The sequence below is a fragment of the Danio rerio genome, chromosome 11 (genome assembly GCF_052040795.2).
Source record: "Danio rerio strain M-AB ecotype USA chromosome 11, GRCz13ab, whole genome shotgun sequence".
In the NCBI taxonomy this organism is placed as follows: domain Eukaryota; kingdom Metazoa; phylum Chordata; class Actinopteri; order Cypriniformes; family Danionidae; genus Danio; species Danio rerio.
In genome coordinates, this window is record NC_141031.1 from 2701225 (window position 1) to 2726488 (window position 25264).

The 25264-nt window shown below is 39.8% G+C and overlaps 1 protein-coding gene and 1 long non-coding RNA gene across 8 annotated transcripts in view; both read left to right on the forward strand.

Moving 5' to 3' along the window:
* Positions 1 to 25264, forward strand: part of hipk1b (homeodomain interacting protein kinase 1b) — a 93020-nt gene that overhangs the window by 6443 nt on the left and 61313 nt on the right. The window contains exons 4-17 of one of the 7 annotated variants that reach the window (XM_087272972.1): positions 1076 to 1199; positions 2568 to 2687; positions 3606 to 3692; positions 3777 to 3961; positions 4399 to 4549; positions 7024 to 7210; positions 7765 to 7883; positions 8515 to 8649; positions 16069 to 16229; positions 17946 to 18098; positions 19343 to 19486; positions 19759 to 19970; positions 20273 to 20400; positions 22238 to 23351. In XM_087272972.1, the coding sequence (XP_087129098.1) occupies positions 1076 to 1199; positions 2568 to 2687; positions 3606 to 3692; positions 3777 to 3961; positions 4399 to 4549; positions 7024 to 7210; positions 7765 to 7883; positions 8515 to 8649; positions 16069 to 16229; positions 17946 to 18098; positions 19343 to 19486; positions 19759 to 19970; positions 20273 to 20400; positions 22238 to 22648 (2317 nt within the window). In that variant the 3' untranslated portion in view covers positions 22649 to 23351. Of the gene's footprint in view, positions 1 to 1075; positions 1200 to 2567; positions 2688 to 3605; positions 3693 to 3776; positions 3962 to 4398; positions 4550 to 7023; positions 7211 to 7764; positions 7884 to 8514; positions 8650 to 16068; positions 16712 to 17945; positions 18099 to 19342; positions 19487 to 19758; positions 19971 to 20272; positions 20401 to 22237; positions 23352 to 25264 lie in introns of those variants that run through there. The other 6 variants (XM_087272973.1, XM_087272974.1, XM_087272976.1 and 3 more) reach the window with 6 other exon arrangements.
* Positions 9010 to 11270, forward strand: LOC147841625 (uncharacterized). Its single transcript, XR_015502247.1, has 3 exons — positions 9010 to 10647; positions 10695 to 10842; positions 11139 to 11270. It is a non-coding gene; the product is annotated as an uncharacterized LOC147841625 (long non-coding RNA).

Sequence of the window (25264 nt, forward strand, 5' to 3'; positions counted from 1 at the left end):
ATGTATATTCATTTTATTTTTATCAGCTACGTCTCATTGGCTCCTTTTAAAGTGTAATGGTGTACAATTTACTTAATACTATCACTAATACACCTTGCCATTAGTTTTTGCTGATAGTAAAACTGAATTAAAAATTTTACTTGTAACTAGAAGTGCAGATGGCGAATCAATGAAAAACATAGCAAATTACTGCTGTTGTATAAATATGTAGTCATGTAATCCAAAAAGTAACTGTAGTCTGATTACAATTACAAGTAGTTTATAAATGGAGGTCTTAGCTGGGTAGATTACTTGTAATCGGTTACTGACTACAAATTACATGACGACAAGTTTTGTAGCCAATAATATCTTTATTACGCATTTATGGTATTGTAATCAGACTACTTTGTGGATTACATTTCGATTACTTTTGCGCTGCTATTTTGTAAATATGCAGTCATGTAATCCATACAGTAACTGTAGTCGAATTACAATTACAAGTATTTTATTGAAATGACAGCCACTTGATATGTTATCGGATTACATAATCTAAATTACATATAATTCATTACTACCCAGTTCTAGTAACAATTACATCCCTGTAACAATCACTATTCGAGCAGCAGGATATTGGGGGGAAAAAATGTAAATTACTATTTATTTGATCTGTGATATGAAAATAAATAGAGTTTCTTGACTGGCTTTATTTTGGATATCTAGAGTGATTTGGTTTTTTTCTGGGAGGTCTCCATGTATGAAAAGGTAAAAGAAAAACAATTTAAGTGCAAAGTCCTTCTAGGGTTTGGTTTTGGGAACAATTTGTGTGTTCATATTTACAAGAGGCATCTCAAGTAGTAAAAGTACTGTAAAGTATTAACTTCAGTTATGCGCTTCCTACTGAAACCAGTCATTTAAATGCAATTATATAAGCCTGTTTGAGAGATTAATTTTATTCCATTAGATTGATGCAATGCTAATGAGTATCGGTGCATTAAATTCTAAATGTTTTATAAAAGGGAAACGCAGCATAAATTCAAATATTGTGTTATTTAATGTTTGACAAATGTGTTTTTCCCACTTTTTTTTTCCTCATCAGAGCCCCTGAGATCATCCTAGGTCTGCCGTTTTGTGAAGCCATTGACATGTGGTCGCTGGGCTGTGTGATTGCAGAGCTCTTCCTGGGCTGGCCGCTTTATCCAGGAGCTTCAGAATATGACCAGGTCCCAGATACAATCTTACTCTTATTACTTTTAATAGTGTTTCTCAGGAGCCCAATAATGCGTTATGCATTAAGCAGTGGAACCATTTTGCTGAACTCGCTGTCAAAATCACTTATGTTTGTGTAAAACATTCCACATTTGACTTGATAATTAATAAAAGAAATGTATCACTTACAATTTAACATTGGTCAAATTTGATGTATTATTAAGAGAACATATTGTATTATGCTTGCAGTCAAACGTGATTTCAGAAGCACAACTGGATGTGTACATCCAGATAGAATTGAACATTTACAGAGAATTACTAATTGACTAGTGCAAAGATTTCTGTGAGGATTAGTGTTGCGTATATTGTATATACCTATGCTAATCTTGCAGTTTTCTCACAACTTTCATATAAAATATAACTGCATCATTTCCCTAATAGTTGCATACCACTAGCAAGGTGCTTTCTGTGATAAACCCTTTAATCCAGTGTTTGTCAACCACGTTCCTGGAGCTGATTCAGATCGTCAGCAGAGATTGTAAGACCATAACAGACAAAGGAAACATCCAAAATATGCAGTGTTGGTGGTCCTCCGGGAAAGTGGTTGAGAAACACTGCTTTAATATAATAACATGCCTCTAGTTTGTGAAATGCGTTATGTATTTTTTATTTGGCTAAATTGCAGCATTTTGCTGATTTTGTACAGTATACCTCGAATATTATTTTACAGCAGGGGTCACCAATCCTGATCCTGGAGGGCCGGTGACCCTGCAGTGTTTAGCTCCAACTTGCCTCAACACCCGTGCCTGGGTGTTTCAAGTATACCTAGTAAAGCTGCGTATACCTAAAAATACCTAGTCACACTAGAGTTTGATAATGCGAAACTCTGCCGTGCAGTGCTGCGAAAAGGGCCGGGAATAAACAAGATTATTAAATTTCTGTCCAGAGAAGTCATGTTTTGATCATCGATTGATCACGCAGTGATGCGATTTCACTGGTCAGAGTTCACCAAGCTTGAACTTTGCACCGCAGCAACCTGCAGAATTTGACGCATGACCCTGCGATTCCGGTCTGACGCGTTCACGTGCGTTTGAATGGAAGTCTATGGGGAGAAAAGTCAAGTGTGACCGCAGCTTAAGACCTTGGTAAGCTGGTTCAGGTGTGTTTGATTAGGGTTGGAGCTAAAATCTGCAGGACACTGGTTTTCCAGGAACAAGTTTGATGACCCCTGTTCTAAAGCATCCCTCAGACTGTTTTTGTTATCAGATCTGCATCATTCCTTTAGTGAAATGAGTGCAGAACAAGATGTAACACACATTTGATACTGTTTACACTTGATGAGTTCCTCTTTAGTCCTCAAACCATTTTTTTCCCCCTTCCAGATTCGGTACATTTCTCAGACACAGGGTTTGCCTCCGGAGTATCTCTTAAGTGCCGGCACAAAGACGAGTCGCTTCTTCAATAGAGGGCCGGACTCCAGCTATCCGTTGTGGAGGTTAAAAGTCAGTACATCCTTATTTCATTGAACAGTTCAACTTGAAACTTGAATCACACCGTGATTCGGTGAAGCGAGAAGGCGATGTTTTGACAATACTGAAGAATCTGGTTTAGTCTAGAAACGCATTGACTGACTGAAATGCAAACTTTTGAAAACTGGCTTGACTATCCACATTCACTCTATGATATGTCTTCTGAACTTTTGCATATTGTTTGCATGGATTAAAGCTCTCTGTTGCTTAGGGTTGTCACGATTCAGGAATTCGATACTGAAATTTAAAAAAAGTAAATTTCCTGCTAACATTTAGGCCCATTCTTAGCACTGATCTGTCAATTTGTTCACATGCTCAACAGAAATGACTGTGATTGGGCGTGAAGGTCATCAGCTCACCAAACTCACCGCTGTTTACTGAGTATAACCACAGATACTGGACACTGGAGCGTTTTAAAGCTGCTATTCATCAATGGATCACTCGTATGTCAGCTTATAGACAAACTAGCTGATCGACGTGAATTTAAAAACGCTCCAGTGTCCCTGTATCTGTGGTTACACTCAGTAAACAGCGGTGAGGTGAACTGATGACCTTCACAGCCAATCACAGTCATTTATGTTGAGCATGTGAACACTATAGACAATATCAGTGTTTAAGTACAAGTTCAACAGTGCGCAAATGTTAGAAGGAAATGGACGTTTTTACAATTTCAGTTCCGATTGGTATCGAATTCCAGTATCGAGACAACTCTACTGTCGCTGTAATGGATTTCCACCAAATACTGTTCTTAATTTACCAATGCAAATGTATTTTTTAAGTTTTCGGATGGTGTATGTGTTTAAATTTAAAACATTTATGGTTTTGTGATCCAGAATCACATAAAAAAATAGTTTTACTAGACCAACTCTTGTTTTTTGTATTTTTTTCTAGACCCCATCTGAGCACGAATCCGAAATGGGTATCAAGTCCAAAGAAGCAAGAAAATACATCTTCAATTGTTTAGATGACATGATGCAGGTGAGTTGAAATGTGTAAAATGGAATGCTTTAGAAGGATAAAAGACTGTAATATTTATTATTGTAAAACTTTTCTGCTTTCCAGGTCAATCTGCCGAATCATTTAGAAGGGACGGACCTGTTGGCGGAGAAGGCAGACCGACGGGAGCTGATTGACCTGCTGAAGAGGATGCTGAGGCTGGACGCCGATAAAAGAATCACACCCACAAAGACACTGGCACATCCGTTTGTGACCATGAGCCACCTGCTGAACTTCCCACACAGCTCACAGTAAGTCCACCTGAAATCAAAACGAATCATGTGTATTTTGTTAGCTCGCATCGCTAGTTTTGTGGTGAACAAATCATCTGTGCGTGTCATTAAGGGAAAAAAGTAGTTCCTGTTTAGTTTCAGTTAAATTCTCAGATAAGGTCTGTCTGAGGTGTTGGGTGTGGCTAACGTATTAACCACGCCCATCCAGCTGTCAGTTTGACAACAAACAGAAATGGTGAGCGGGAGGAGTCTGTTAGGTGGTAATAGCTCTCCTCAAACCCTTTTCCCCAGCTTTCTGAATGAAACTATTGAGGAAGTATTGCAGCTTGCACACTCAAATGCATGTAGTTTTTCTCCACTTTTACGACGTAGTATAAGTAGGCGAATTGGGATACAGCAACAGCTTTGGTTTGTTTAGTTTCGTTTCTAACTGGTGTTCTTATAACTTTTTCTAGCGTGAAGTCGTGCTTCCAGAACATGGATATCTGCAAGAGAAGAAACAGTAGCTTTGACAGTGGGAAGGCCCTGTTTGCTGCTAATACTGTTCCTGGAACTGCAGGAAACCTAACTGTGACCTTCAGCAGCCAGCTTAACCAGCACAGTCAGGTGAGGAGAACTGCCTCCGCTTCCAAACACACACTTGCGGTGCTTTCACGCCTAGACGTTTGTTTCGGAACCTGTCTCGTTTGCCCAGTTAGCGCAGTTCATTTGGCATATGTGAATCCAGCAACCGTGCTCGGATCCGCGCCAAAACAATCGCTCTGAGATCGCTTGAATGAGGGGGTCTCGGCTCAATTGAAACGAACTCTGGAGCGGATTGATTGCAGTGAGAAAGCCATATGATGCAAGCCCGGTTTTATCACAGTGTATTATGGATATGTAATAGGCATACGGCTATATGAAGAGAGAATTATGGGTAGGGCGGGAGGTCATTCCAGACATCCTGGAAGTTTCGGGAGTCTCCTGCAAATGCAAAGAGTCTCCCGGATGCCCCCAAACGAGTGATAATCTCCAGGAAAACGTGCGTCTCCCTCCTGGTACTCTAAAACGTCATGCACCCTTCTCACTTCTGCCCACCGCATCCCTCTTCGCTCTTCAGACACGTCGCACGCACCTTGTCAAACACCACCAAACCACCACCTCCCCTGACAGCTGAGCGGGACTCTGCAAAATAAACCGTGAAACTCTGACTAATGTAAGGAGAGCTTACTCACACGTGACTTGTTTTAGCTCTTTTGGTCTGTTTAAAAACGTTGCCGTGTGAAAGCGAACCGCACGGATAACAAAGAGCTACAAGGTAACAGTTGTAATCCCTGTTTCAGAACAAATGAATTGATTCACAGGTGTGAAAGCACCCTTGTTCACTGATCCCTATATAGTGTAGGGCAGAAAAGGGGAACAAAAATGACTGGATACCTGCTTATGCTTACCCACATGAAAAAGTACTATAATGTAATGTAAAGTAAATACTGTTGTGTTTTTGAACCATACTATAGTGTAGTACTTGAATGAATCTGTTATGGTAATTCTACAGCTTATGCCTAGTTCAGACTGCGTGATTTTAGCCCCGATTTTGGCTCGCCAATAAGTTTTGAGAAATCGCTGACAAATGCCTGAAATCACAGGCAAATCGGTGCTCGTGAGTGACAATCACACAGTATGAACTATCAAAGACGCGATCTGAGAGAATCGCCGATGAGTCGCCGATGCCTGTGAGATATTTGGCGTGCTGAATATCTGGAGCTGTCGGCGATTCAAATCATGCCGTGTGAAATGAGTTTTGACTAAAAATAACATCAGCGATCGCCTACAGCCAATGAGAGAGCGGCATTCACTTGCGCGTGTGTGCCTGGTGGCCAGCGGGAGGCTGGGGAGAAGTTAAAAGCGCTCATTTTCGGTTTATTTGGACCCAAGAAATGGAGGAAAAACTAGTGGAGGTTTGACAGAAGCACTCGTGTCTGTTTGACGTTTCATACAGAAAGTTAAAAAAGAATGTTGAGGAGAAATGGCTAATTCCCTTTAAACCCAGGTGAGCAAATATGTACATTTTCTACCCCATTAAAGGCGTCTTTCTCGTTATGTAGTTAATAACAAAAGATATAAAGATGGCTGTTTCTCAAGATGCTTTCTTCAGCGATCTTGCGTTCTCGCGTAACGTCATCATCAGCGGGTGACCTGGCAAGATCGGTCTTCACAAGAACGCAAGTCCATTCTCTGCGTTGGAATTGAGAAACAGCCGATATATAGTGCACTATATAGTGGATAGGGAGTGGTTTTAGTCTTTAATGCAATGTTCACACCAGACGCGAAACGCACGGATAAATCGCGCTATTCGCGCGTAAATAGTCGCGTGAACATTTGAGGTTACTCACTTCGTTCGCGCGTCAAACCCCGCTTCATTCGTGTGTCAAATTCACTTCAGAACAGACGCGGATTCGCGTGATGGGCAGGGCTTCTGTCTGCCCCGTGACTCTAGCTTCATAGCTAAATGGCTAACATGGATTTTATGAAGAAAATAACAGTGTTTCTGTGCTTTATGAAGGATGATAAACAGCGTCGGTACAATTAGAGCCGTGACTGAGTCTACTACATCCTTTCAGAGGTGCATCCAGCTCTTTAAGCTCATAGACTCCTCCAGAAACTGAACCTGGCTGATGGAGGTTCTCAGTGGTGCTTCTGACTGAGCCCAGCCCAGTTTGATGAACTTCTTGTCGGTGTCTGCTGGGGGATTTCCCCTGGGACACCGACAACAGGCGATACGTCACAATCACGCCCCCACAAGAGCAAGCTCCTGATTGGTTAACGTGGCGCGAATGTTCGCTGAAGTTCAGATTTTCGAACGCGAGTGATTCGCACGAAACACGCATTAAGCACGTCAAACGCGCAAAACGCTCAATCCGCGCCACGCCATTCGCGCCATGCGCATCGTGCAATTCTCGTCATTCGTGCCGTGCGTATCGCGCCGCAGGATGTCTATTCGCGCGTTTGCATTGACTTAACATGTAAATCACTCGCGCTTGACGCGTGTGCTGCGTCTCGTCTGAACGCAGCATTAACACTGTTGTAAATGTTCCCCTCAGGTTCCCTCTGCTGGTGGAGCTGTTCCTCTCCTCAACTACCAGCCGGCTCTTTACCAGCAGGCCACCATAAACATCCCAGGCCTGGCTCAGCCCAGCATCCCCCTGCAGACCCGCTCCACCCAGCTGTGTGCTCAGACCGAACCCTTCCAGCAAACCCTCATCGTCTGCCCCCCCACCACTATACAAGGTGAGCTAAGTAGGATGAGGATTATTTTACGGTTAAATGCTCCTCTTAAAGCTCAGGTGTCAAGCTCCGCAGCTCTGCACAGTGTAGCTTTAACTCTAAGGCCTTGTTTACACTAATGCGTTTTAGTTTGAAAACGCGCAAGTTTTGCTAAGGTTACGCCATCCGTCCACAGTACGCCATAGTTTTGAGCGCCTAAAAATCGCATACCGATTGTAGCGTACTGTATAGTATGGAAGTATGCTGTTTCGGACGCAGCCCTATTGACTTAATAGCCTCGTCCTAAAGGAATGAAAGCCCCGCCCTAATGGTGTTCCATGTGACCAGAAAAGAAAAGTCATTTCAAGGGGGCGGGGGAAGGTTTTTGATAAGATTATCAGGGCAAATTTTTTTTTTTTTTAGTGCACAGATACATTGTTTATAACAAGCACTACTATATACATATAATGATAAGAGCAATTTTAATTTCGTGGCATGTCGCAATTAGTTGTATTTCTTTATTCTGTTCAAATGTTTCTCAAACTTGATGATGCTCAATATATTTGCTTTCCTTGTAGGGCTTCCATCCTCTAATAAAACCTCTAGCTATCCTGTCAGGATGGAGAACGGCGTTCCTGTTGTCCAGCAAAACCAGTCCACGCAACCCCTGCAGCTTCAACCCAGCATGCTGACACAGGTACGGCACACAGCACATTGGTCTCTGTCAAACCTTTAGGGCAAGTCATGTCACTCGCTCGCCATCTTTGAAACCCCTCTCAGGCATTCTGTTTGAATGGGGAAACGTCAAATTCTCCAAAATGTCTTGCCAAGCTTCAGATTCAATTTCATATTAGGAATTGCAGATGAAATTAAACGACAACTGTCTCTTTAGTTTCATTTCTAAACATTCGTTTCACACAAAATCTGCAGAAACTCGTGTCTGGTCTGAGCCCCTCCCCCTGAGAATCGTCAATCTGTATAGATCGCTGATTGGCTCCTGCACTAAAGGGCGGGGCTTCATTCGCCATGCTGACTGTGACACTTTTCCCCATTCAAAACTGTAGGAGTGACGAGTCTTGTGTGTATATAGTCTTCAGTCAAACCAACATGATGTCTAACTCTCCGCTGCTTCGTCAATGCCCTCTGATGAACTGAGTCCAGTTGAGTAGGAGAGGCAACGTCAGTTCTTAAATCTGCATGGATTCACTGCTGGAGAGTGCCAGTAAATGAGATCACAGCCTTGTACCCTTGACCCGAGTCTCACCTTTTGTCTAATCTTTCCGTGCTTTATTCCCCCTTTCCTCCTCCATGGTGCGCCTCCTCCATAGGGCTCCTGCACGCCTCTGATGGTGGCCACGCTGCACCCTCACCCAGCGGGAGTGGCGTCCCAGTACCCGCTGCCCCTGGCGCTGGGCTGTGGGGCAGGACGGCCCGCTCTGCTGGAGCAGACAGCCACAGTGCTGGTAAAGAGAGACCCACCCAGCGTTCTACCACTAACAACACCATCATCATCTCTCATCACCTCTCCCTTTCTAATCCTGCTTTATTTTCAATGTGTCTTGATTTCTTTGCGATCACTCTTTGATAGAACTCCGCTTAACTGAACTCTTTCTGCTCTCTCTTTGATAGGGATGCACTAAATATTCGGCGGATGAAAATTATCGGCTGAAAATAGCATTTTTGGGTTTTGGCCAATTAAAGGGCCATGAAACCCCCTCGTTTCAGCAGGGTGTTTTCACACCTCTACTTTGGAAAAAGTCAGAAAAGTGGGCGTGTCCAGCTCTGTTTAGGGGGGAGTGTCGGAGGAACTAAAGTGGGATGGTGGGGGAGTGTCTATTTGGGCACGCGCGAGTTTCAGTCAAAATTCACACACAGGAGAAAGTGATGGTGTTTAACCTACATGGACATCTGTAGTCTAATTATTTGCCAAATTATTAAATGTTGGACTTTAACTGCAGTTTGGCTCTTTCATTCAGGGAATTCATTCATGCCCCTCGCGACAAACGAGATATTTTATTCGAGGATCTGCTCTAAGCGTGTATTTTTCATGCAATGTTTGATACCGCACGGCGAATGAGAGAAAAAAAACTCAGCATTTCCCGGAAACGTAGATGCACACGGCAGGTAGCGTCAGAAAGCTGCGTGTGTTATTCCGGTCATAAAATGCGGTGCTAACATGTTTGCACTCAATGCAATAGTTAACTTTATTCGATACGAACAAACTGAATATACAAAGAGCACTGGTCGCTCACTTACCAAATCTGTAGAGACAGGACAATCACCAGCAACTAGAGCCGCGTCTTTATGAAGAGAAGAATACATCCGGAATCCGAAATTCAGCGTTTGCAGATGAGAACAGCTCTCAGGTAAACAATAATCCCCCTTAGATGCGTAAATTATTGTTGTCGAGCGTCGCGTACACTGTCACACGTGATCCAGATGATCTCTCACAGAGAGAAAATGAAAACGAAACTTAATGGCAGCAAACTATAAAAGCAACACTTCACGCTTGTTTTGCAAACACAACGTGGCGTCTCTGTGGTGTAAAGACGATGACACTAATGAATATTAATTAAGTTGCACAATAGAGTGCGCTGATTGGTTTGAACCAAGCCTTACTCATGCATTAATGCAGCACACTGTAAGACGTAATAAGACTCACTCTGGCACAGACGTCCAGTCTGCACGCTGGAATACACGCTATTATGTCATGACCGTGACGCAGCTTCAAAAATTTGTTTCAAACAGGAAGTACGAATTTGCTTGAAATAACGCAAAAACAACCAATTTACACTTTATAGTGAAATATAGGTGTCCTAATAGTGTTTTTAGCAGTGTGGGACACATATACGACTGTCAACAGCTCAAAAAATGTGTTTTGGTGTTTCGTGACCCTTTAAGGAAAATGACTGGAAATATGAGCTAGATTTTGATCACACCGAATGCGCTTTTTTGGCCCGTTTCCACTAGAGGTGTGAACCTACACTAGTTCCACGGTTCGGTTACGATTATCATGCCATCGATTTGATTCAATTCGATATTTCAGTGCATCACGGTGCATTGACGGTGCTTTCCATACACAGTTTTATATTTTCTTCACAGCAGCATTTCTTGTATTAATGTATGAATATATTTATATACTATTTGTAATACAATTTTGTCATTTAATACAAACTGTCAGAGATATAAACTACCTTTAAACAAAACGAGCATTTAGCAAATAATATAAACAAATATTAATATCCAGCTCAATTTCTGATCCTTGTCTAGTTCTCTTACACCCCTTTGATTGGTCACCCCCTCAAAAAAAATAAACGGTTGCGATTGGCTCTTGTGCGCTGCGCTCTTAACAGATGAGTGATGCTGAAAAGCGGCAGGCGGCAGCGGCGATCGCACAGCTGATGTATGATAGACACGGTGGAGAAAACTCTGCAGACACGCGCTCGTTTCTGGATGCAAAAGTAACGCTGTAAAACAGCCGAAAAGAGAAGAGAAGCCACGCCAGCAGGTCAAATGGGACACTGTGTGTGTGTGAGAAAGAAAGAGAGAGAGAGAGAGAGAGAAATGGAGTAGGCTACTTTCACTCTCTCGATCTCAGTGAAATAGGGGCTATTGTTGTAAATGTCAGTGAAAGACTGATCCAGCAAACACACACAGTGAAATTGTGCAGTTTATGAGTTTTAAGTAGTTAAAGCGCTGTAAATACTCGCGATCACCTCCCTCGCGACAGAGCGCATATGAGGTAAATGACGTCAGTAATAACCGGTTATGATTATTACTAAACCGATACCGAATTGTCCGCGTCTGCATCGCAGTACACCGAAAAAAACGATTATTTTTGACACCCCTAGTTTCCACTGAGTGGTACAGTTCGGTACGGCAGGGGCGCCTGCAGGATTTTATTCCAAGCACAAATCCAGCACTGCCCTCCCCTTTCCGCCAATCATGTCAGACACACTGATGCTTGCTGTCAAAGGCTACATTATTTAAGGGCATTAGTTGTGACATAATTTGTCGTTGTTTCCTTTTTAGTTGTAATAGTTCACTGAAATCGAAATAAAAGCACATCAGCACCAAAGAAAAATCAGACGCTCAAGACGTAATCTTTAAAATTATGACATATTAAAAAAATTTGCAAAGATTGTAATACAATACAGTTAGTGAAGCATCTTTACCTGCAACGACCGAAAATCATCCACCCGCACAGTGGAGTAGTGGACGGGCTCAAACTAAAATATAATTTGTATATTTTTCTTGCAAAAGAATATCTTATTAAAACGATTTACGTAAAGTTTGTCTCTTTGTTTAAATATTTTTCTTGGTCAGTTATCTTCTAGATAAAACAAGAACGGATAACATTTGAGGTGAAGGGCTTCAAAACAAATCAGCTATCTGCTTCAGCAATGCCGAATCACAAACTGGATTGTCAAATAAAATAATAATAGCCTAAATTAAATTAAAGTGAAATATTCCGTTTCTGTAGCCTAAATTAAACTGTTTTCCATGTTGCGCCGGTCAATTATAATTGAATTAATTTAATAAAAAATTTGAAAGAGCAGGACAGGCGTTTACAAATTCGCATATTCGCAACAGCACTAAACCTGTTCCCACATTACCTCAGTGGAAGAAACTCGGCTGAAGGGTGAGACAACTCAGAAATTCGTTGTGAGAATGGAAATGTCTGCTTATTTATGCCAGTTTGTCCGATTAAAATAGTTTAAAACACCTTGAATGTTAACCCTGATCTGTCTGATGAAAGAGAGTTTCTCCGGCTGCTGATTAGACTGCGGTCTCCACTCCATGTGGGGGATCAGTATTTGAGAAACTTAATTTCTCAATTAAGTTTAGCTATTTTAAAAAAACGTTTACTAATTTTTAACCTTGTTTTAATCAATAGCTATCTGAATGGTAATTTTTAGGTGCGGAAAAACCGCCAGCAAAACTAAAACCAATAGATTTCTTTACCCATCTCCCCCCATGCAAGTACATACACACTTTAAAACACAAACGCACACCTTTATTTGTTGTTATTCTTTCTTGCTTGGTCAATATATCGTAGTGTACAGTGTTTAATAATCAATTTAAATGATGTAACGAAATTAAAAAGCCGCAATAATTTGCACCCTCTCATAGTAGGTACGCACAGTGCGTACGGCTGTACGGCTGCAGGTGCCACTGCGGTACGGTACGCTTTTATGACTGTTTTCACTGTCAAAGACATACCTGTCAACATTGGGATGTGAAAATGTGGGACATGCCCACCATAATAAGGGGAAACTTTGTCGTACACCACCCTTGGTACCCTTTAAGGCTGATTTGTACTTCTGCGTCAAACATCGGCGTATGCTACGGCGCTGACGCATAGCCCTTCGCAGTCGGCGTCACTGACGTGCACCTCTCAAAAAATTTACTACACGTCGCAACAACGCATAGCGCAAGCTCTGTGATTGGTCTGCTTGGTAGCGCTGACGAGTCTGGGCGGGACCGAGAGCCGCGCGAGTGGCGCTGGCCCAATGGAGCGATTGTTTACAAGTGTGGAGTCCTGTGAAGGAGCTCCGGATGGAAAGTTTTGTTTTGTGTTTACCCCATAGTTAAAGTTGTTGCACGTCCACCGGTTCCTGCCTCAAAATGAGCGAGTTTGAGTCACTTGTACATCTAGGAAGTGTTCAGGAAAAGCAAAACAGCAGTGAAGAAACTCGACACAGAGGAACATTTACACCTCACTGCCAACTAGTGTTTCGGAAGTGTTAATGCAGAACATTAGTGACAGCGCGCAGAAGTATAAATGCACAGCTACGCGCGTTGCCTGCGCCATGGGTCACACCGGTCACTTGACGCAGAAGTATAAACCAGGCTTTAGGCCAGGGATGTCAAACTCAATTCCTGGAGGGCCGCAGCCCTGCACAATTTAGTTCCAACCTTAATTAAACACACCTGATCAAACTAATTGAGTGCTTCAGGGTTGTTTGAAACCTGTGTGTTGGAGCAGGGTTGGAACTAAACTGTGCAGGGCTGCGGCCCTCCAGGAATTGAGTTTGACATCCCTGCTCTAGTCTGTTTCTTTTTTCTTCCTTCTGTATTTCTCCCATCTCTCTCTGTCTGTCATGATTTCCTCCATCAGTCTCTCTCCGTGCAGGTCTGCTACAGGCATGGGAGGCATGTGCTGAACTCTTCTGTGCTTTGCTTGCAGCTTCTTGTTGTGTGAAGAGTGTATTGTTGATCTCCTTCCTCTGACCTCTAGCCCCACCATCTGTTCTTCCTCCTCCTCCTCTTGCTCTCAGGGGAGGACACTGACCTGGTGTGCAGCTCAAACACACTCTTCATCTTCCTCTCCCTCTCATAGCCATGTCTGTCCGCAGGTACTCTAGTGCTGCCCGTTCTGGCATGGCACATCTCTTGGCAGGTTTTTGCTCATTGTTTTCTAACTGCCATGATTCTCCCCAACAGGTTGCCGGACTGCTCTTTTTCCCGCCTCCAAATCCATCTAAATGTTTAACGCTTGTGTATGATTTGGGTTGTTTTGCATGCTGTGCTTGTCTTGGCTTTTAAAATCATACCAAATGGCTGCGCTACGTCTTCAAGCTGCCCATGGAGAGAAGGGCAAATATGATTCATTCACTGCAAAAAACAAAAGCAGTGTTTTTGTGTTGTTTCTAGTTCAGAAATCACATTTGCTAAAAGGAGAAGTTTCCCCAAGATGTCAATACTGCACCAGAAACCGAAGTGTTAGACATATGCACTCACTGGCCACTTTATTAGGTACACTTTACTAGTGTCAGGTTGGACCCCTTTTGCCTTCAGATCTGCCTTAATCCTTCGTGGCATAGACTCAACAGGGTACTGGAAATATTCCTCAGAGATTTTAGTCTATATTGACATGATAGCATCACACAGTTGATGCAGATTTGTCGGCTGCACATCCATGATGCCAATCTCCCGTTCCATCCGCGCTCTATTGGATTGAGATCTGCTGACTGTGGAGGCCATTTGAGTACAGTGAACTCATTGACCTGTTCAAGAAACCAGTCTGAGATAATTCACGCTTTATGACATGGTGTGTTATCTTGCTGGAAGTAGCCATCAGAAGATGGAGACACTGTGGTCATAAAGGGATGGACATGGTCAGCAACAATACTCAGGTAGGCTGTGGCGTTGACATGATGCTCAGTTGGTACTAATGGACCCAAAGTGTGCCAAGAAAACATCCCCTGCACCATTACACCACCACCAGCCTGAACCACTGATACAAGGCAGGATGGATCCGCAATTTCATGTTGTTGATGCCAAATTCTGACCCGACCATCTGAATGTGGCAGCAGAAATGGCGACTCATCAGAGCAGGCAACGTTTCTCCAATCTTCTATTGTCCAGTTTTGGTGAGTCTGTGTGAATTGTAGCCTCAGTTTCCTGTTCTTAGCTGACAGGAGCGGCACCCGGTGTGGTCTTCTGCTGCTTTAGCCCATCCGCCTCAAGGTTGGACGTGTTGTGTGTTCAGAGATGTTCAGGTTGTATCGAGTGATTATTTGAGTCACAGTTGCCTTTCTATCAGCTGGAACCAGTCTGGCCATTCTCCTCTGACCTCTGGCATCAACAAGGCATTTGCACCCACAGAACTGCCACTCACTGGAAATTTACTCTTTTTCAGATCATTCTCTGTAAACCCTAGAGATGGTCGTGCATGAAAATCCCAGTAGATCAGCAGTTTCTGAAATACTCAGAGCAGCCCGTCTGGCACCAACAACCACGTTCAAAGTCACTTAAATCCCCCTTCCTCCCCGTTCTGATGCTCAGTTTGAACTGCAGCTGATCGTCTTGACCATGTCTAAATGCATTGAGTTGCTGCCATGTGATTGGCTGATTAGAAATTTGCTTTAACGAGCAGTAAAGCAGGTGTACCTAATAAAGTGGCCAGTGAGTGTATTTTTCAGTATGTCCTATTTTTAACATTTTCTGACTTTTTTTTTTTTTTAATCTGGAGAGACTTTAAATAAAATATTTTTATACTTTTTTAAATCTCTAAAAAATGCTAGGATATTTAATAAAGTTTTGAATTTTTATGTTATGTATTATTAATTGCTGATTGTGTCTTTTTTTTGTTTTTGTATAATTTTGCTTGAAACTTATATGACCTGAATGTTTTTTTTGAGTGTTTTTTGAGTTTAAACTAAGCTTAAAAAGATCATTTTGATTAAATACTAGCTTGTTTTAAGGAAGAACTTGGTTCATTTTGATTTTCTGTTAACAGACCAATATTTTTTTTAATTAATAAATATTTTTATAAGATAATGCTTATTGATTTAAGAACGTTTAGATATTTTGACTTGAAACAAGACAACTCAAGTTAAAAAAATATTTTTGCAGTGTATAATTATTTATTTATAAAAATAATATATTTTCTGTTAAATTTAAAGGTGTAGTTCACCTGAACATGTAAATCCACACTGTATTTACTCAGAGTTTTCGTTTCTGTTTAGCACTAAAGAAAATATTTTGAAGAAAGCTGAAAACAAATATCCATTCACATCCATCATAGTAAAAACAAAAACTATGGAGTTTAATGTTAACAGGTTTCCAGCTTTCTGCAGTATATCGGCTTTAGTGTCTAGCAGAACTCCAACAGGGCGAGTAAATGACAACACAATTTTCATTGTTGGCCGAACTGTCGCTTTGTGCATTGACGTCGCGCTGCACATTTCTATCAGCATGCTACTGAAGTTCTGGCATGACAGAATGTGTGAATTCAGGTGTAATGGCCATATATACATCACTGTGGTATGATCAGAGCTGTTTCCACCGGCTCTTCATTTGCCAGTGGTTGTCGTCATCATTTGTTTCCGCACTTTTCTCAGCACTACTAAGAGAGAATTTTTGTGCTTTTTCAGCAGGCCTGGCCAGCGGGCACCCAGCAGATCCTCATACCCTCAGCGTGGCAGCAGGTGCCTGGCATGACCATCCACAACTCCAGCCACCAGCCCGTAGTGAACCAATCTCCTCTGCAGGCCCTGCTGTCCGAGAACTCCACACAGCAAACATCCAGCTGGAGGTCAGAAAATACTTTCACTGTGTGCAAACAGTGAGCATGTTCAGGGCTGAACGATTAATCGAAAATAATTAGAAACCGCATTTCTGATTCTAAAAATTACGCAAGTTTCCCTATTTAATCTTGTTAAAGGGGACCTGTTTTCCTGCTGTGCTGCTACAAGATGTAAAATAAGTCTCTGAAGTCGCTAAAGTGTGTATATGTGAAGTTTCAGCTTCAAATACCACATAAATAATGCTTTCTAACTCTCTAAAACTGACCCTTTCAGGCTTTGATCCTAATTGTGCTGTTTTGGAGACTGTCGCTTTAAATTCAAATGAGACTGCTCTTTTTAAAAGAGGGCGGAGCTATAAATGCCTTTGTGTCAGCATAGTGGTAGATTCAAAAACAAGACTAACATCCTATTCTAATGAGGGAGAGATGGTCACTAGTGGGCGGGGCTTTCCCCCTCTGATGACACGTACAAAGAGAGAATGTCAATCAAAGTGTTTCTGCAGACTTTATCAAGTGTGATTATGAAAAATAAAATTATTAAATGTTTAACATTCAAACCTGGTTATGTTCATCACATACCGTCTAAACCCCTATTAAAAGTTATTTTGGCATAGCAGGTTCCCATTAAAGTGTCAGTTCACACAAAAAAAGAAAGTTCTGGTATTATCCATTAGCCCTAATGTCATTTCAATCCAAAAACCTTCATTGCTCTTCGAACACAAATTAACGTAGCTTAATAACTGCCTAATAACTTTATTGCCTAATAACTTGCCTAATTCTGAGAGCTCTCTCATCATTAATAACATAGCTTATTAGGCAGGTTATTGTATAACAATGGTTTGTTCTGTAGACTATCGAAAAAATATATAGCTTAAAGGGGCTACTAATATATACCTTAAAATGGTTTGTAAAAAATAAAAAACTGCCTTTATTCTAGCCGAAATAAAACAAATTTCTCCTGAAGAAAAAAATATTATCAGACATACTGTGGAAATTCCCTTGCTCTGTTAAACATAATTTGGGAAATATGTAAAAAAGAAAAAATTTAGTGTGTGTGTGTGTGTGTGTGTGTGTGTGTGTGTGTGTGTGTGTGTGTGTGTGTGTGTGTGTGTGTGTGTGTGTGTGTGTGTGTGTGTGTGTGTGTGTGTGTGTGTGTGTGTGTGTGTGTGTGTGTGTGTGTGTGTGTGTGTGTGTGTGTGTGTGTGATATATACCACAAAATTACACCCACATTGTTTGCAACAGCATTGTGATTCATCACTAAAATGAATATTTCAGTTTTAGAAAATGTTTGGGTTTATTAATCGTGTTTATTTTAATGAAGATTAAGAACTTTCCAAGCAAAAAAGAAAAACAAAATGATAATAGAGCTATATAATTTTAGTAAGGAATCTACTATATCTGCTATATTGTTTTAATGCAATTAAAGAGCATTTTTATTATACAAGACTAAATTAAATGTTTATTTATTTATTGCCACATTTGCAACTTATGGCTATTTCATGGCAAAATGGATATACATAAAAATATTACACACTTAATAACTTAATTGCCTAATTCTGAGAGCTTTCTCATTCTCCATATACTGAAACCATCTCACAATGTTCAAAGTCCTGGTCCAAAGACGTTCTCTAAGACTTCAGTGGTTTAACTGTAATCATACGAAGCTCCAAGAACAATTTTGTGCACCAAAAAACTCTATTAACATTTCTTCTTCTTGATGCAGGGCATCTCAGAGTGGTCAGCACAATGGTGTCGTCCAGCAGAACCCACATATCCTCAGCGGCCTCAATCCCACTCATTCCCTCAATCGAGGAGCGACTACAGCTACTCGCTCGCAGAACAAGAGGAGCCGCATCTGCTGCGACACCAGCAGCAGGTACTGGCCCATTCACTTATTTCAAAGCTGCCTTTAATATGTTTAATTGCACATTTCAATCTGCATTTGTTCAGTCAGGGTTTTTTTTGTGTGTAAAAAGATCAAACACAAGTGCTTGATTCTTGCCGTTTGGATTTAATATTCGAGATGAGCATACATTTCATTCAAATTAGACAATTAATTTGTTTATAATTGAAACATGGCAAATGGAATGGGACGACTGCATAAATAATAAATTACATTAAATTAATCAGAAAATAATTGAAACACACTTTGCAAATTATAATTTTGAGACCAGGCATGATCATATTGTCTATACTAGATGTCGAATTGGACATTCTAGGTTGACTCATTTATATTTACTGAATAACGAAGCACCACCTAAATGTAATTACTGCCAAGCTGCTCTTACTATGAAGCATATTTTGTTGGAATGTGAAAATTTGAATACCATTAGACAACATTTTTATAAGAAGAGTAGTTTGATGGATATTTTAAAATGGGTACCACCAGGAAGAATCTTAAATTATTTATCAAAAGTTGAACTGAAAAATCATATTTAACTTTGAATATATTTTTGTGTGAATTTTATTTATTTCTAAGTAACTTTTTTTTATTGTAATACGAATTTTTATATATATCCATTTTGCCATGAAATAGCCATAAGTTGCTAATTTCGCAATAAATAAGTAATAAATAAATAAATATATTGAAGTTAGTCTTGTATAATAAATATGCTCTTTAATTGCATATATATATATATATATATATATATATATATATATATATATATATATATATGTTATCTAAGGGTGGGCTATTTATTTGATTCTTTTTATTTAGTTTATTCTGTTTTTCTATGCCGTTGTTCCGATGTATTCCGCTATTGTTATGGTGTTCTGTATGCTGTTGTTCACATGTTAAAATAAATCAGCATTTTAAAATGCAATATTTAATGTGTCACTCAAAATGGACTCGTCAATTTTTTTTTAAAGTAAATAATAATTTAATATTAATCTGACCAGGTAACCGTTAATACTTGGTTAATGAGCGGTGGTTGTTGGTTGGCAAAATTAACCGAAGTGAGCATTCCTAATATATATATAATTTATTTATTTTTTTTATGTGCAAAACTTTTATTCCTATTGGTGTTTTGTGGGATTTAGTTATTTTATTTTCTTCTTGAGGCTGTTAAATGTTTTTGTACTTACCTTGTGTGTGTGTGTGCGCGTGTGTCTCATCAGCAGTGCTCTGGTGGTTTCCCATTCTTACAGCGCTCTTTTGACTCAGCCAATCATCATCTCCGACACCCCGAGTCCTGCAGTCAGCGTCATCACCATACACAGCGACTCTGAAGACGAGGATGAGCGCAAGTTTCACCCCGCCAGGTGACCACGCTTCCTGCTAACATGTTTTTTTTTTTTTTTTTTGGAGATCCTAGAAAAAAACTGAATATAAAATGAGAGAGTAGTGGATGTAGCTTGTTTTTTTTTTTTATTTACTTGAAATAATTTTACTACTAAAAATACAGATTTTGGAAGTAAGCATGTGTTTGAATCCTGCAGGAAACATATTGGTATTTTGTTTTTCCTGTTTTATGATTTTATCCTTGTGAATATTCATTATTTTATCTCTAACACTTTTCTCTTCTCTTTTGTAGCTGCGGCCCCAGCCATAGGACGAATGTGATCAGCTGTCTGACCGTTCACGATTCAGACTCCTCCACCGCCAGTCCTTTAACCCCCAAACCCCAGAACGGTCACATCGGGCTCCAGTCCTCACGACTGGCCAAATCTCTGGCAGTGGTGGCGCCGACTGTCAAAACACAGCCTGTGGAGAGCTCCATATCGGCCAAAATCCCACCGGCTCTAGGCAAGTACTCCATTTCTTGGTCAGTTATTTTATTTAATACTTTTTTTTCCTGTGTTGTGATGGGCAGCATTGCCTTTTGTTTTAGTTAGTATTTGTTTTTCATTATTTGTTTTAAGTTTTTTTTTTTTTCGTTTAGTTTGTTTTTCCATTTTTGTTTGTTTGTTTTTATTTATTTTTCATATTTGTATTTTGTTTATTTTATTATTTTTTGATTTTGTTTTTATTTTATTATTATTTTGTTTTGTTTGTTTGTTTGTTTGAGAAATATGTAGTTAAAAAAAAAACATTGGTTGTGTGTTTAGGTCTTCCCCAGAATTACTACATGAAGCCGAAAAGAGCTGCAGCTACAAGACATCAGAGCAGCTCAGGAGGAAGCATCAGTGAGCACCAACAGGAGCCCAGCAGATCTCAACCACTAAACCTCAGTCAGGTGAGCACAGAAGACCTGAGCTGTGTCCGAAACTGATCTTTATCCAATAAATACTAGTGATAAAAGAAACAAAGCTTCGAAAAACAAAGCGTCAAAACAATTTTATACAAAAAAAAAATTGTATAATGTTTAAGAAATGTATTTTTGTAATTTTGTCTTGAATATAATTCACCAATGTTGCTAATATGGCAGACTTAAACATGTTTTTTGTTTTGTTTTGCATTATCAATGCTTTTAACATGGGATTAAGACTTATAAACTAACTAAAAGTAAAGAAATGCAAGTAAAAATATCAAGTACTGATTTCTAAATTTACTTAGACTTGTATTTCACTTCAATACAACAAACATTATTTAATGTGTTCCTTGTGATTTTTTTTTTCTTTTTCTTTTTTTCTTTTTTTTATAAATAAACACTTATTCCAATCTTGGTTCTTGCAACACACTCCAAAAAAGTTGGCACAGGAGCAATTTAGGGCTAGTTTCTCTGATAAATTGGTGAAATAATGATGTGATTTGAAACAGGTGATTGTAATTATTATTTGATACAAAAGCAGCATCCAAGAAAGGTCTGGTCCTTCTGGAGCAAAGTTGGGCTCAGGATCGCCAGTTAGCCAACAAATATGTGAGAAAATTATTGAAATGTTTAAAATCAATTAAAGAGAGGAAAACATTTGGATATTTCCCCATCAACAGTGCAGAACATCATTAAAAGATTCAAGAAATCTGGAGGACTTTCAGTGCGTAAAGGACAAGAGCACAAGCCTAAGCTGAACAACCGTGATCTCCGATCCCTGGGGCAGTGCTGCATATCAGTATTATAAGCGAAATCACCTTTAAGCTCAGAACTACTGCAGCAAACCTTTGTCAAGTACTACAAAATGTAGTTACATCCACAAATGCCAGTGAAAACTGTACTGTGCCAATAGGAAGACCTATGTTAACTGTGTAGAAGAGCCTTCTCTGGGCTCGGAGGCATCTGGGATGGACCATCATACAGTGGAAATGTGTATTTTGGTCTGATGAATCAGTATTTTTTGGGAGAAATGAACGCCATGTGCTCGGGACCAAAGAAGAAAAGGATCATCCAGACTGTTACCAGCAACAAGTCCTATAGCCTGTCATGGTATGGGGTTTTATTAATGCTCTTGGCGAAGGTAACCTGCACCTCTGTGATGCACCATTAATGCTGAAAAGCACATGGAGATTTTGGAGCACAATATGCTGCCTTCTTCTCCAGGGATGCTCATGCATATTTCAACAAGACAATACAAAACCACATTCAGCACACATTACAAAGTCCTGACTGCAGAGGAAGAGGATACACGTACTTGACTGGCCTGCCTGCAGTCCTGACCTGTCTCCAATAGAGAATGTGTGGCGCATTTTAAAGCACAAAATCTGATAATGAAGACCCCGTACTGTTGCCCTTAAGACTTGTTTGCAGGTAGAATGAGACAAAATGACACCTGAAACACTTCATCACTTGGTGTCTTCAGTCCCTAAATGTCTGTTAAGTGTTGTGAATAGGAACGGCGACATTGCGAAGTTGTAAAAGCTTTACGGTTACAACTTTTTTTTTTTTTTTAAATGTGTTGCACGAACCAAAATTGGATTATTTAGAAAAAATCAATTAATCAATCAATCAATCAATCAATCAATAAATGTTTGTTGTATTGTCTGAAGTAAAACACAAGTCAATTTAGAAAACCACTGCTATCTGTTTTTTTTTTTTTTTTTTTGCGTTTTCCATACTGTCCCAACCTTTTCTGATTTGGGGTTGTAATATTTCTTGTTATTTTTTGCTAACATTCAACGTCCTCTCTCCTTCTTTCCAGACCACTGTCTCCTCGTCTCAAGCACCACCGCCCGGGGTCATCCCATCATCCTCATCTTTGCGCCGCCAGCACACGTACCCGCCGGCCTCGTCCCATTACTGCCTGCAGGAGGCGCCGTCGTTCACCAGCACCCCCAGTCTATACACCTACCCCAACCCGGCCTCCCACATGGAGCACCTCCTCGTCCAGGGCTCCTCCCCCTCCATCCATGCCCCGCCCACCACTCACTATGCAGCCAGTCTAATCCCAAAGGACAGCATTGGGGGTGTGGTCCACGGAATCTCCGCCCACTACCAGCAACATTACCCCGCCCACCCTTACACCAGCACCACTAGAGAGAGCGGTGGGGGCGGGGCTTATAGCGGATATCAGCTCAGCCCCCGTAGGGTCCCGCAATACCCCTATATTTGAGACATATTTACAAACAAAACAACCCACCGACCAATCAGCTGCTGGTTTTTATCTGTCATATTTATGTTTTTAGAGCCTTGTCAATTAATATTGTGCATCTTAGCTGAGATCGTTTTCTTAGCCCTGACATGTTCGTTTTAATTCGTAAGCAATAGAGGAATCATGCTGACATAGAGGATCGATCTAGTAATCCAGACTAAACTCCTTACACTAATCCTTCCTTATTTTAAACTCTCTTTTTAAATTCGGTGTCGTGTTTTTCGTTTGTCGTCGTCGTAGGATATCTTCTGCTTTTTAAGTTAAGTTTTAATCGTGAAGCTGACTGGTTTTTCAACCACTGTACCGGGAGGAGGTGTTGACGCAAATGAGGGAGGGAAAAAAATGTATCATGTACCCTAATCGTATTGTTATTTAAGTTAGCGCGCTACATGTTAGTCGAATCTAAGTCCTGGTAGAGTCGTAGAGTGTATGTTGTGAGGAATATCAGTGGATATAAGGAGTAACTTTTAACCCTTTATTTTTCCTTAAGAAATTGTTTAATCATGTCAATGCTCTCGAGTTCTCCAAGGAGAAGCGAGGTTAGGTTATTAACTTTTAAGAGATAGATGAGAATCTGACGCTACATTGGAACCTATGATAATAACACACAGATGATTCATTTTTCTGACATTAAAGGGGTAGTTCAAACACAAAAAATAAAAAATTACAGTTTTTATTTACCCTCAAGAGGTATTAAACTTGAGTTTCCAGTGTTGAACACAAAATAAGATATTTTGAAGAATGTTGGAAACCTGTAACTTCCATAATATCTGGTTTTATTATTCTATAAAACTCGATAAACCTCAAAGTGGAACCAAACTTTCAAGTTTCTATTATCTGATGAGCGCTAAAGAAGATATTTTAAAGAATGTTGGAAACCGGTAACCATTGACTTCCATAGTATGTATTTTTTTTCTTTGGAAGTCAGTGAACCTCAAGTGGAACCAAACTTTTTAAGTTTCCTTTATCTGCTGAGCACAAAATAAGATATTTTGAAGAATGTTGTTAGAAACCGGTAACCATTGACTTCCATAAAGTTTTTTCTTTTACTTCTATAGAAGTCATTGAACCGCATGTGGAACCAACCAATCAAGTTTATTTTATATGTTGAACAAAATAATATGTTTTTAAGAATGTTGGAAATCTGTAACTACTAACTTTCGTAACTTTTATAATATCTGTTTTTTTTCTTCTTCTTTGGAAGTCAAGGAACCTAAAGTGAAACGAAACATTGAAGTTTCCTTTATCAGTTAAGCACAAAAGAAGATATTTTGAACAATGTTGGAAACCAGTAACCACTGACTATAGTAATATCTGGATTTTTTCTATGGAAGTCAGTGAACCTCAAGTTGAATCAAACTTTCGAGTTTTTTTTTTATCTGTTGAACACAAAATAATGTTTTGAAGAATGTTGAAAACTGGTAACCATTGACTTCCATGTTTTTTTCCTATGAAAGTCAATGGTTACAGGTTTTCAGCTTTCTTCAAAATATGTTCATTTGTGTTCAACAAAATAAAGAAACTCAAATCTGGAATGACTTGAGGTTCATTGCTGAAATACAAATACTCTGGATGTCACTGGTTACCGGTTACTAACATTCTTCAAAATATCTTTTTTTGTGTTTAACAGAATAAAGACATTAGAACGTTTTGTACAACTTCATTGACTTCTATAGTTAAAGAAAACAAATATTATGGAGGTCAATAGTTACAGGTTTTCAGCATTCTTCAAATTATCTTTTGTGTTCAACAGAATAAATAAACTTGAACGTTTGGAATCTCTTCAGGTTCATTGACTTCCATAGTATGTTTTTTTTCTACTATGGAAGTCAGTGTTTACAGTTTTCCAACATTTTATCAAAATATCTTCTTTTGTGGTCAACTGAATAAAGAAACACGAACATTTAGAACCACTTGTGGTTCATTGACATCCGTAATAAGAAAAACAAATACTATGAAGGTCTATAGTTACCGGTTTCTAGCATTCTTCAATATATCTTTTGTGTTCAACTGAAAAAAAGAGGCTTTGCTTTTTGTTGGCAAAGCTTGGAACCAACTGAGCTACATTGACTTTCATAGTAGAAAACAGATTATAAGGAAGTAAATAGTTACCGGTTTCCAACATTCTTCAAATTATCTTTTGTTTCCAGCAGTATAAAGAAACTTTTAAGTCTGGAACGACATGATATTCATTAACTTCCATAGTAGAAAACAACTACTATAGAGGTCAATGGTTACAGGTGTTCAACATTCTTCAAATTATCTTCTTTTGTGTTCAACAGAATAAAGACATTTAAACGTTTAGAACCATTTCGGGTTCGTTGACTTCATAGTAGAAAAAAAACATTATGAAAGTCAGTGGTTACAGGTTTCCAACATTTTTCAAAACATCTTCTTTTGTGGTCAACCAAATAAAGAAACTTGAACATTTTGAACCCCTTGAGGTTCATTGACTTCCATAGTAAGAAAAACAAATACTATGGAGGTCAATGGTGACCGGTTTCTAGCATTCTTCAAAATATTTTTTGCATTCAACTGAAAAAAAGAGGCTTTGCTTTTTTTTGGCAAATCTTGGAA